This window comes from Mesocricetus auratus, unplaced genomic scaffold, assembly GCF_017639785.1.
Source record: "Mesocricetus auratus isolate SY011 unplaced genomic scaffold, BCM_Maur_2.0 Super-Scaffold_6730, whole genome shotgun sequence".
NCBI lineage: Eukaryota > Metazoa > Chordata > Mammalia > Rodentia > Cricetidae > Mesocricetus > Mesocricetus auratus.
Genome location: NW_024429184.1, coordinates 67854290 through 67866631, shown reverse-complemented (window position 1 = coordinate 67866631; position 12342 = coordinate 67854290). Strand labels below are relative to the sequence as shown.

At 40.2% G+C, this 12342-nt stretch overlaps 1 protein-coding gene across 1 annotated transcript in view; it reads left to right on the top strand.

Annotated features, from left to right (window-relative positions):
* Rab2a (RAB2A, member RAS oncogene family) overlaps nucleotides 1-12342 on the top strand; it is a 77330-nt gene that overhangs the window by 38558 nt on the left and 26430 nt on the right. Inside the window, exons 4-5 of the mRNA XM_005066732.4 lie at nucleotides 5767-5849; nucleotides 6222-6314. Of these exons, the coding sequence (XP_005066789.2) occupies nucleotides 5767-5849; nucleotides 6222-6314 (176 nt within the window). The remainder of the gene's footprint in view (nucleotides 1-5766; nucleotides 5850-6221; nucleotides 6315-12342) is intronic.

The window sequence follows — 12342 nt, the reverse complement described above, 5'->3', positions numbered from 1 at the left end:
TTTATGTCTGCCTTCCTTCCTTTTTATTTTCTTCTTTAATTTTGTTTTTGTTTCACATAGCTAGAGTTTCATTGTTAGAAGAATGGCTAACAATCAGACATAAGTACTACTGTAACACTGACTCTCACAAACATACAATTTTGAATGGATAGCTCTTTGGGAACGAGATAACACATTCAAGTGCCTGCTATAAATACACGTGGGTTAGTCCTGATGGGACTAAGAGGAAAGTACATTTGCACATTGTATTCATCTCATTTCATCAACAGTGTCAGGGCGAAACTACACGGATGTGCTTTCGGATTTGTGCAGAGAAAGGTATAAGTGTGAGGTGTAGTAGACAAGCCCCTCAGCTTTCTGAAAGTTTGAACCCTGTGAACTAATGATCTAAGGAAACAAAGTGAATAGATAGGTGTGGGGGGAGAATGGGTTTCTAGGAAGGGAATTAACAAGAGAAACAAAGTCAAGGATGTTCAGAATACTGGTGATACCAGAAGCAAGAATTGGCTGGGAGAGGGGCGGGGAGGAGAGGGGGAGAGACACACACACACACTCACACTCACACATACTCACTCACTCACTCCTGCCTGAGCTCCTTCTCCAAAACCTGGGACTACAGGCCTTCACCACCATGCCCAACTATAAGACATTGGTTGAACAAGAAACAAGCAAACCTGGATGTCAGACTTTCAAGAGCTTTGAGTTATTATGAAATTTTTGAATGGTACCATATAAAGTTTAATTTCATGAAAGCAAGCTAAATTTGCCATGTTGACATTCTGGTTACTACCAAATTGGTATCAACAGAGAGACTCAGATACATGGGGAAGCCTATTTCGGGAATTATTTGAGTCTTGTGTCTTGTAAGGGAGTTTTTTTTTTGTTGTTGTTGTTGTTGTTTTTTCGAGACAGGGTTTCTCTGTGGCTTTGGAATCTGCCCTGGAACTCACTTTGTAGACCAGGCTGGCCTCGAACTCACAGAGATCCACCTGCCTCTGCCTCCCGAGTGCTGGGATTAAAGGTGTGCGCCACCAATGCCCAGCTTGTAAGGGAGTTTGAAGTGGTATACAGGGTCAAGCTTCTTTGAGTCAGCAATCCTCTCGTAAAAGAAGCAGCGGCGGGATTTCATTGCATACAGGCATCCATGATTGTGATCTTACCACAAAGCCTCACTATGGTCTGAATGAGAATGGCCCCCATAGGCTCATGTATTTGATTGCTTTGCCCCCCCCCGTTGGAGAACTGTTTAGGAAGGATTAGGAGGTGTGGCCTTGTTAGAGGAGGTGTGTCTTAGGTGGGAGTCAACTTTGAGGTTTCAAATGCCCACACCATTCCCAGTTAGTTCTTTGTGTCTCGTTCATGGTTGTTGTCTCAGCATGGAAGCGCTCAGCTACTGCTCCAGCACCCCGCCTGCCTGCCTGCCTGATGCTATGCTCCTTGCCATGGTGATCATGGACTGGTGCTCTGAAATTCTAACCCATGTCCCCAAAAGCTGCCTTGGTCATGGTGTGTCTTCTGGGGGGGGTTTCAAGACAGCAGACTTGCTCTAGGGATCCACCCTCCCCTGCAGTTGGGTATCTTGATTTCTGTGTGTGTGAAGGGAAGGGGAGCAGGGGACACCCTGAGTTTAATTAGGGTTGCTGGTGGGAGCATGAGTAAGGCCCTGTTTACAGGCGAATGGCACGTTCCCATGAGCTATACTAGCGCAGAAACTGTCTGCTTCCCAGAAACCACTGGCTGCATTTATATTCTTAGTGACAGATGGGGCCTTGTGATTCCTACACACTCTATAAAAGTCTGATCTTTTGCAGTCATGCGTGGATAGTCACAGCTGCTACAAGTTCAAGAGTACAGTGACTATGCCACATTCCAGAGAAGGTATCCACTCCTCTCTTCCTCCCACTCTGCACTGTTTCCAAGCCAGTAGAGAGGAAACTCCCAGCTCACTTACTGCTCCGTTTCTCTGTGTCCTGCAGTCGAAGCATGTGGTGTCTTCTGCGGTAGATGGTCTTGCCATCCAGTTATGGTGGGCAATAGCTTGTATTCTTTCAGGAGCCTTCCTGACCAACAGATCCTTTGGAGGTGGTCTACCCCGGTACTGAGTTTTTCTCTAATAACCTGTGACTTCTGAATGTGACACTTGTCTACTCCTGCAGAATGACTTTTCAAACTTTTTTTCTGAGGCAGGTTTAATCTGTGGCTTTGGTGGCTGTCTGGGAACTAGCTCTTGTAGACCATGCTGGTCTCAAACTCACAGAGGTCCGCCTGCCTCTGCCTCCTGAATGCTGGGATTAAAGGCGTGCGCCACCACCTCCTGGCTTTCTGAAATCTTTTGAGACTTGAGTCTCATCAGCCCTGGCCAGCCTGGAACTTGCTCTGTACTCTAGGCTAGCCAGCTTGTGAGCGTCCAGGCAATTCTTCTGTCTCCCAGCTTGTCATGGGAGTTCTAGGATTGTGGGCACAAGCCCACAATCTTGTTTGTTGCAGATCCTGGGGGTCAAACTCAGGTGTCAGACTTTTGTCACAAATGCCTTTACCTGACAAGCAATCTCTTTTGTTCTCTTATGTTTTAGTTTTGAATTAGCTACCAAGTATCAGGTCTGGCTGACTTTCCCCTTTGCTCCACTTTGCCCTGCATTTCTGTACGCCTTCTATATAGTTTTGTTAAAGACACAAGGTTTCTCTGTAGCGTTGGAGCCTATATCAGCTGCTTTGTGAACTAATTGTCCCCATCTTTAACCCAGGTAATTTGGTTTTGCTTTCTGGTGCAGTTACTTAGTAGCCAGTGATAACTGTTTGATTAAATTGTCTTTCCCTTTTATAGTTTTACCTAACATGAATCTCTTGCTGCAAAAAAAACGTCTGGTTTTACTAGGTTCAAGTTTCCAACACTTTTGTTTCCTAGCTCACTTAGAATTTAGACCACTATGTATTAAAGTACTTTTTAAAACTAGATTACTTTGCTTTAATATGATCAAGAAAACTAACTATTTTGTGTGTGTGTGTGTGTGTGTGTGTGTGTGTGTGTGTGTGTGTGTGTGTGTGTGTGTTGGAGAAGCCATAATAAGACACTTATGTCAGATGTAATTACAGTTGCTAGTACCATTTCCAGAGACTAAACCAGAGTGTTCTCAGACTTTTCTGTTGCAAATCAGAAACTATGAGATATGAACTGATTACATGATAAAGTGGACAGATGCATGAGGAGTCTCTGATTGTGATGTGTTTTGTTGTTTGTGTGAATTCAATGTGAAGTGGTAAATTATGCAAGTTATTTCTGATAGGAACCCATTGTTTACTCATTGCAAAGCAATTGGAGAAGAACGAGGATAATTTATAGAAAGTTTGCTTTCATCCTTAATTTTTTTTGTTTGTACTGTATCTTGCCTGAACTGAAGTTTTACAGTTTTGCTTATAGTAATATTGTTCTAGCAATGTGTTTATCTTTATTCTTTCCACAGGATGGTTCAAAGAAAATCATTCTAAAGCAAGTGGTTCTCAACCTTCCTAATGCTGGAACCTTTTAATACAGTCATGTTGTGGTGACCCCCCAACCATAAAGTTATTTCATTACTACTTCATAACTGTAATTTTGCTACTGTTATGAATCATAATGTAAATATATGATATGCAGGATATCTGATGTGTGACACCTGTGAAAAGGTCACTTGTGTCCCCAAAGGGGTTGTGACTCACAGATTGAGAACTGCTGCTTTAAAAGATGCTTCCTTTTGCTGCTGGTCAGCACAGAACACATAGGAGTTTTAAATAGGATTTTATTTTTACATGTATATTTGCCTGTGGGCATGCTTCTGAATAAGTGCCATGTTGGAGGATTTATGTGCCTGAGGAAGCCAAAGATTGATGTTGGATATCTTCCTTGATGGTTCTCCTTTTTTTTTTTTTTTTTTTTTTTTACTGAGGCAGGATTCTTGCTGAAATTGGAGCTTGATGATTGGGCTAGTCTAACTAACTAGCTTGCCCTGGGGATCCCCTTGTCTTTGCCTACCAAAAACTGGGCTTATAGGCAAGCTGTCAGCTTTATATGGGTGCTGGGGATCTGAACCTGGTCCTCAACACTTCTAAGCTGTCACTCCAGCCACACAACCTTTGACATTTTGAAATACATATTCTTTTTGTATTATTTGCCATAAACTCCTTTCATGATATACATAATTCACAATAAAATGAATGTCTTAAAGATATACTTAGCTTTCCCACACTAAGCAATCAAGGAAGGGATTTCCCACTTTTCATGTTAAAAGCAGAGTTGAAGACACAACTCAGTAAATGCACCTGTAAGCTCATTTAGGGTCTTCTCATTATGTTTTATTTTGTTTTTCCTGTGTTGAGACGTGCCCTTTTATGTAAGCCCAAGCTAGCCTAAACTCACAGCTGTCCTCCTACCTCAGCCTCCCAGGTGTTGGGATAGCAGACATGAGTCACTGTGGCTGGCTTGTTTTCTAGGGGTTTTTGTTTTGATTTTTTTTTTTTAACCTCAAACTGTGTGAAAGGAACTGACTGTGCAGCTTGTTTTTTGTTTGTTTTTCCATGCAGTGGCTTTTGTCCTCTCATTCAGCATATGACATTTAGCTATTAGAACTGGCTCCTGGAGAAGGTCTTGTTAACAACTTAGGTCCTGGAGTTATTGTCATTGAATGAGAAGTGTGTCCACTTAATGTGCAGTGCAAAACCGACCGTTTTATGTGTGTGGCTGAGGCACTTGGTTTTAGAGTTTCATTCAACAGGCTTTCTCTGAGTGCCACATGAATGCCAGACCAGGGCTTAGGACTCATGAGTAGGTGGTATTCCAGACGGGTTAACCATAGAAGATGCTGGAACATACTGACTGAGTTTTAGAACAAAGAAGAACATGACACAAAGACTGTATTTACATCAGAAAATCAGGACTAAGAACATGGAAACCTGAATATTTTTTAAGTTAATATATTTTAAGTACAAAATTACTTCTGTAAGTCATAGCCTTCTCCAGCCTTTCATAGCAATATGTTAATACCACAAGATAGAAAAATTATTGAACTTGATGTAATCTCTGGTGCCTGTTTCATGGGATATAAAGATGACTTTTACATCCGGTTGCCTCTTGACAGGCATTGTATATCAAATGCAGAGAAAATTGATTGTGTGAAGAAAAATTATATAAATTCAATTCAGAATCTTTTTCTGTTTTTCATAAAATGATTGCTCAGAGAATCCCATCTTGTAGCTGTTGAAAGCCCACTGCAGTTTATGGTGTAACTGATAAAATCTGCATCCTTGGCCTTCTCACAACCTTTCCACCAGCAGATGGTGGGCGTAAAGATGTCATTCATCATTTATTTACAATGGGCTTTATTTATTCTAGTGTCAACAGCTGCCCTTGGGAGTGGGTTATTGAATTCAAATGTGAGGCTCTGGGTTATTTGCTTCCTTTCAAATTTGTCTTCAGAGCTTAGTTGCTAGGAGTCCATTCTGTGCTCTAATAATGATTCATGTATTGTGAAGCCATTCAGTAAATTGGGTTGTCAGGGATTGCCAAAAGGGTTAGGGGTCTTGTTTAGGGTGGGAGGGTAGTGGGAATGGCTGCCTGTGCATCCTGGTGATTGAGGCAATGGTGCTATTATATGACTTTTTCCTTAGACTAGTGAGGTTTTCTCCTCTGTTTAGGACCTCCTTTCCTTCAAGCTCAGCGTAAGTGTAACATGAAAATATAAAGGATATCGTTTTTTCTTTTCTAAGGAAACTTGACCCTCTGTTTCTTTGCAGGCAGGGCAAGAGTCCTTTCGTTCTATCACAAGGTCATATTACAGAGGTGCAGCGGGGGCTTTACTAGTGTATGATATTACAAGGTGAGTATGGTCGGTAAGTGTGGTTACCAATAACAGCCATCTATTACCTTTGTGCTCTGGCTATTCACCCTTAAAACTGTCTTGAACCAAATTTAAATTTATTCTCAATCTGCAGCTACATTTAAATAATAATCTCCTGGATTGATCAGTTTGGTAGTATTATATAGTCATTGGAATTTTCTAAACTGTGCTAACAGTTGTGTTTATCCTAACCAAAATGTAATCGATGAGCTCTAAACCCAAATTTCATGCTTTAAATATGGTTCTCATAGTGTAAGTGGCTATGGCTAACATGGTTGATATTGGGGGTGTGTAGGCTGTTCATTGTGCACTATGAAGAGAAATACTGAAATCACATACCATTATGTTTAGGAGAGACACGTTCAACCACTTGACAACCTGGTTAGAAGATGCCCGTCAGCATTCCAATTCCAATATGGTCATCATGCTTATTGGAAATAAAAGGTAAAATGCTAACCCAGAGCTTAGCTTGCATTCATGGTGAACATTCTGGTTACTATTTGTGACTGTTATTCTTGATTTGTCTGCATAAAGGTACTGGCTTCTTAAGTTTAAAGTTTCGTTTAAATCTTGAGGTATTTCTTTGGATATTACTGTTATGTTTAACTTTTTATTAGTTAATTTATTTTACATGTATGGGTGTTTTGCCTTCATGTGTTTATGTGAACCATGTATGTGCCCCAAGGTGGTCAGGGCAGGAGAGGGCATCAGACCCCTGGCACTGGCAGTTGTAAGCCACCATGTTCATGCTGGGAATTGAACCCAGGTCCTTAGAAGAGCAGACAAATTGTTCTGAACCTCTGAGCCACCTCCAGCCCCCAAATTACTATTGTTGTTGTTATTTATTATTATTTAAAACAGGATTAGTTCAAAGGTATATTTTTTTAAAAAACAGCACAAGGAAGTTGTGTCTGTTTGCTCTTAATCCTAGCTCTCAACAAAGGCAGGCAGATCTCTGAATTCTATCTAGGCCAGCCTGGTCTGCCTAGTGAGTTACAGGATATGTTCATATATTTATATTATACCGTTTGTTTTAAATACTTAACATAGAAATAGGTTTTTGTACAGAATACAGAAAAATATTTCTCATTTTAATGACAAAGTAGTCATCATCTATTAATACAATAAAAGATTAGTTAGATATATTAAGTGTTAAAGCACAGTAGTATTATTTAGTAAATATACGAGTCTTCCACTTGCTTGGTTAGAGTTACCCCAAGATATTTTATTTTATTTGAGGCTATTGTGAAAAGCGTTGTTTCCCTGATTTCTTTCTCAGTCTGACATTTGTATAGAGGAGGGCTACTGGTTTTTTTGAGTTAATTTTGTTATCTAGCTACTTTGCTGAAAGTGTTTATTAACTATTGGAGTTAGAATTTTTAGTCACTGTTGTGGTTTGAAAGGAAATGTTCCCCAAAGGGAGTGACACTATTAGGAGGTGTGGCCTTGTTGGAGGAAGTGTGTCACTGTGGAGGTGGGCTTTAAGATCTCCTATGCTCAAGCTATGCCCAGTGTCACAGTTCACTTCTTCTGCCTGCCAATCAGGATGCAAACTCTCAGCTCCTTCTCCACCACCATGCCTGCTTGCATGCCACCATGTTTCCTACTATGATGATAATGGACTGAACCTTTCAGACTCTACACTGAATTATGTTTTCCTTTATAAAAGTTGCTGTGGCCATGGTGTCTCCTAAGACAGTCACTTACATATACTATCTTATCATCTACCAGTAAAGTTACTTTGACTTCTTCATTTCCAATTTGTATTCCTTTGATCTCCTTTAGTTGCCATATTGCTAAGACTTCGAGTACCATATTGACTAGGTATGGAGAAAGAGGACCGCCTTGTCTTGTTCCTGATTTTAGTGTAATTGCTTTGAATTTCTCTCCATTTAAGTTGATATTGGCTATGGTCTCATTGTAAATCACCTATATTAAATTGAAGTATGTCTTTGTATCCCTACTCTCTCCAGGACTTTTATTATGAAGGAGTGTTGGATTTTGTCAGAGGCCTTTTCTGCATCTAATAAGATGATCACATGGTTTCTGTTGTTCTATTTGTTTATATGGTAGATTACATTTACTGATTTATATAAGTTGAACATCCCAGGGATGAAGCATATTTGATCATGGTGGATAGTCTTTTTGATGTGTTCTTGGATTTGGTTTGCAAGTATTTTATCGAAAAAAATTCAAATTATTTATTTATTTAAGTTAGAAACAAGCTTGTTTCACATATCAATCCCAGCTCCCTCTTCCTCCCCTCCTCCCCCGCCCTCCCCAACAGGCCCCCCAGTACCCCACCTAATCTCCACTCTAATTCCCAGGGAGGGTGAGGCCCTCCATGGTGGATCTCCAGAGGAAATTTTTTCTATCTATGTTCATAAGGGAAATTGGCCTTTAATTCTCTTTGTTAATGTCTTTATGTGGTTTGGGTATCAAGTTAACTATAGCCTCATAAACAAATTGGGCAGCATTACTTGTGTTTCTACTTTGTTGAATAATTTGAAGAGTATTGACATCATCAACTCTTCTCTGAAACTCTGGTAGAATTCAGTTCTAAAACCATCTATCTGACCCTGGTCCTCTTTTTTTGTTGTTTGTTTGTTTCTTTGGGAAATTTTAGTAGGGATTACAGGTCTCTTTAAATTTCCTATCTGATCTTGATTTAATTTTGTTAATTATTGGGAAAATTATCCATTTCTTTTAGATTTTCTAATTTTATGGAGTATAAGTTTTTCATTTTTAATTATATTAATTTGGGTATTTTTCTTTTAGTTAATTTTTGTAAGGGTTTCTCAATGATTTTCTCAACCAACTCTTTTATTTCATTGATTTTTATATTGTTTTTATTGTTGTTATTTATATGTTACTAATTTTTATTGTTGTTGTTCTAGCACTTTCAAGTGGGCTGTTAAGTTACTAGTATGAGAGCTCAAGGTTTTTTTGTTTGTTTGTTTGTTTTTATGTAGGCACTTAGTGCTATGAATTTGCCTCTTAAAACTTCCTTCATTGTGTCCCATGAGTTTGGGTATGTTGTGCATTCATTTTCATTCATTCCTAGGAAGTGTTTATTTCTCTCTTATTTCTGTCTTTAACCATTTTTTTTAATTCAGGAGAGAGTTGTTCAGTTTCCATGAGTTTGTAAGCTTTCCGTTGTTGCTGATATCCATCTGTTGTCAGATAGAATGCAGGGTGTTATTTCATTTTTCATGTGTCAGTTGAAACTTGCTTTGTGACTGGGTATATGGTCAATTTTGGAGAATATTCTGTGAGGTGCTGAGAAGTTATTTCTTTTGTGTTTGGGTGAAATGTTCTGTAGATACTTGTTAAGTCCGTTTGGTTTATAACATCAGTTAGCTCCAGCATGTTTCTGTTTAGTTTTTGTCTGTCCTGGTGAGAGTAAGGTATTGAAGTCTCTCGCTATCTGTATGTGAGGGTCAATATGTGATTTAAGGTATAGTAGTGCTTATTTTACAAACTTGGGTGCATTTGTGTTTGGTACATAGATGTTGAGAACTGCAATCTCTTTTAGAGGATCTTTTTCCTTTGAGTATGTAGTGTCTTTTCCTGTCTCTTCCGATTAGTTTTGGTTTGGAGTCTGTTTTGTCAGATATTAACATGGTTACACCAGCTTGCTTCTTAGGGTCCATTTGCTTGAAATCTTTTTCCATCATTTCATTCTGAGCCGATGTCTATCCTCGATGTTAAGGTATTGTTTCTTGGATACAGCAAAAGGATGTATCCATTCTGTTAGTCTGTGTCTTTTTATTTGGGAATGGAGACCATTGTGTGTGTGTGTGTGTGTGTGTGTGTGAGAGAGAGAGAGAGAGAGAGAGAGAGAGAGAGAGAGAGAGAGAGAGAGAGAGAGAGAGAGAGAGAGAGAGAGAGAGAGAGAGAGAGAGAGAGCGATCTAGCGATCTAGCACCTTCTGTAGGGCTGGACTTGTAGATAGATATTGCTTACATTTAGACTTATCATGGAATATCTTATTTTTTCCATCTATTGTGAATGGAAGTGTTGCTGGGTATAGTAGTGTGGGCTGGCACTGAGGTCTCTTACAGTTATTAGAGACCCCTTCTGGCTTTTACACTCCACTGAGATTAAGAAGTCAGGTTTAATTCTGTTAGGTCTGCTTTGAAATGTTACTTGTTTGTTTGTTTTTTCCCTTGCAGCTTTTAATGTTCTTTCTTTGTTCTGTGCATTTAGTATTTTTTTCTGTGCCAAGGGTACTTTCCTTTCTGGTTCAGTATATTTGATGTTCTGTATGCTTCTTGTACTTTTATAGGCGTGTCCTTCTTTAGGTTAGGGAAATTTTCTTCTATGATTTTGCTGAAAATTTTCTGTGCCTTTGACCTGTGAGGTTTTTTTTTCCCTCTTCCTCTATTCCTATTATTTTCAGATTTTATTTTTTTCTATAGTGTCCCAGATTTCCTGGATGTTTTGTGCCAGGGGTTTTTTAGCTTTAACATTTTCTTAGACAGAGGTATCCATTTCGTCTGTCATGTCTTCAGTGTCTGAGAGTCTCTCTTCGATCTCCTGTATTTTGGTGGGAAGGCTTGCCTCTGAGGTTCCTGGTCAGGTCCTTACATTTTTCATTTCCAGATTACCCTCAGCCTGGGTTTTCTTTATTGATTGTATTTTGACATCATGTCTTGAACAGTTCTATTTCCTCCACTGTTTGTATTTTCATAGATTTAAGAGATTTATTCATTTCATCTTTAAGGGCCCCTATCATATTCATAAGGGCTTTTAAAAGGTCTTTATGTGTGTGTTTCAGCTATGTTGGAATGTCCAGGATCTGCTGTGGCAGGGTTGCTGGGTTCTAGTGGAAATATAATGTCCAGGCTATTACTGATTGTGTTTTCATGCTGTCATCTAGACTTGGGAAGATTGTACTCCTAGGTGGTGATGTCTGGTCTTGTCTTTGTTGGGTGGGTGTTTTGTTCCTTGGTTTCTGTTTCCTCTCTGGTTAGGAGCATGTGATAGCTGTGTGTTGCCTTGTAAGAAATTTCTCTGGGAACCTGCTGGGTGTGGCCACAGTAGGTTCTAGGTAAAATGTGTTTCTGGGTCTTGGGACCTGACACTTAGTAATGGAATGGGCTAGTGGAAGGCTGAGGGTGTCCACAGGAGGGAGGAAAGCAGGATTTGCTTAGTTCATTGGGAATGGAAACTAAGAGTCAGAAAAGGCTGCAGCAGGTGGTCTGCTACTGACTTGGGGATAGGATTTTGAGGAATAAAGGAAGAGGTGAAGAGCTGTAATTAGCCTGCCTGCTTCCCTTGCTGGGGTGACCTTTGGGTTCCTAGGAATACCTCCTGGAATTGAAGGTTGGGATAAAGCAATGTGTGGAGGAAGGGTAGTTTGGAGGGGAAGATCTGTGGGATCCACTGGAGATGGGGATAGAGGGAAGGGTGTCCTCGGCAGGTAGTCTGTTGCAAGGCTAGGGATGAGACTGGAGGATGGGATTTGGAGGAAGGAGGGAAAGGTAAAAATTTGCAGTTAGCCTACCTGCTTATCAAAACAAGAACATGGGTGAGTGTGCCTACAGTCTCAACCTCCTGCACAAGGCTGAAGCAGTAGGATCACATCCATATCACTCCAGGCTACACAGTGAGACCCTGTTTTAAAAACACACGCTGGGGTTGGCAAAGAAAAAGGAATACAGTGATATCAAAAGTTAGTGGTTTTGTTTGGGGAGGTTGAGAACAAGACCTTTACTGTGTAACTGGCGATCCTCCTGTCTCAACCTTCTTCATGAAAAGACTACAGCCGTGTACCACCATGCCTAGTTATAAAAACTAATGTTTGAAAAGTCAGTAAAATATTTAAGGACCACAGAATCAGAAACAGAAATTAAACTGTGACATTACTAGGGATCCTCCTTGGTACTAAAGAGAAGAAAAATGTTGTGAACAGACTGGAGAGAATGTCACATCCACAGGTCTTAAGACTGTGTCTCATGCATCTCAGTGTCTTAGGGTTTCTATTGCTGTGAAGAGACACCAGGACCACAGCAGTTCTTAAAAGGAAAACATTTAATTGGGGTGGCAACTTACAGTTATCATCGTGTTGGGGAATATGGTGGCTGGGAATATGGCAGTGTGCAGGCAGACTCGCTGTTGGAGAAGGTGCTGAGAATTCTTACATCTTGACTCACAAGCAACACACTGGGTGGTATCTTGAGCGTATATGAGACCTTGAAGCCTGCTTCCATGGTGACACACTTCCTCTAACAAGGCCATACCTACTGGACAAAGTCACATCTCCTAATAATGCCACTCCCTTTGGGGACCATTTTCTTTCTAGCCACCACACTCAGGCTGGCTTCAAACTCACTCTGTAGCCAAGGATGGCTCTTATCCCTCTCCCTCCACCTCACAAATGTTGGGAATACAAGCATGAGCCACCACTTCTAGCTTATGAAAGATAGTTTTTTTTCAAGGTTTATCTTAAGAGTTATTCTAATCCCAA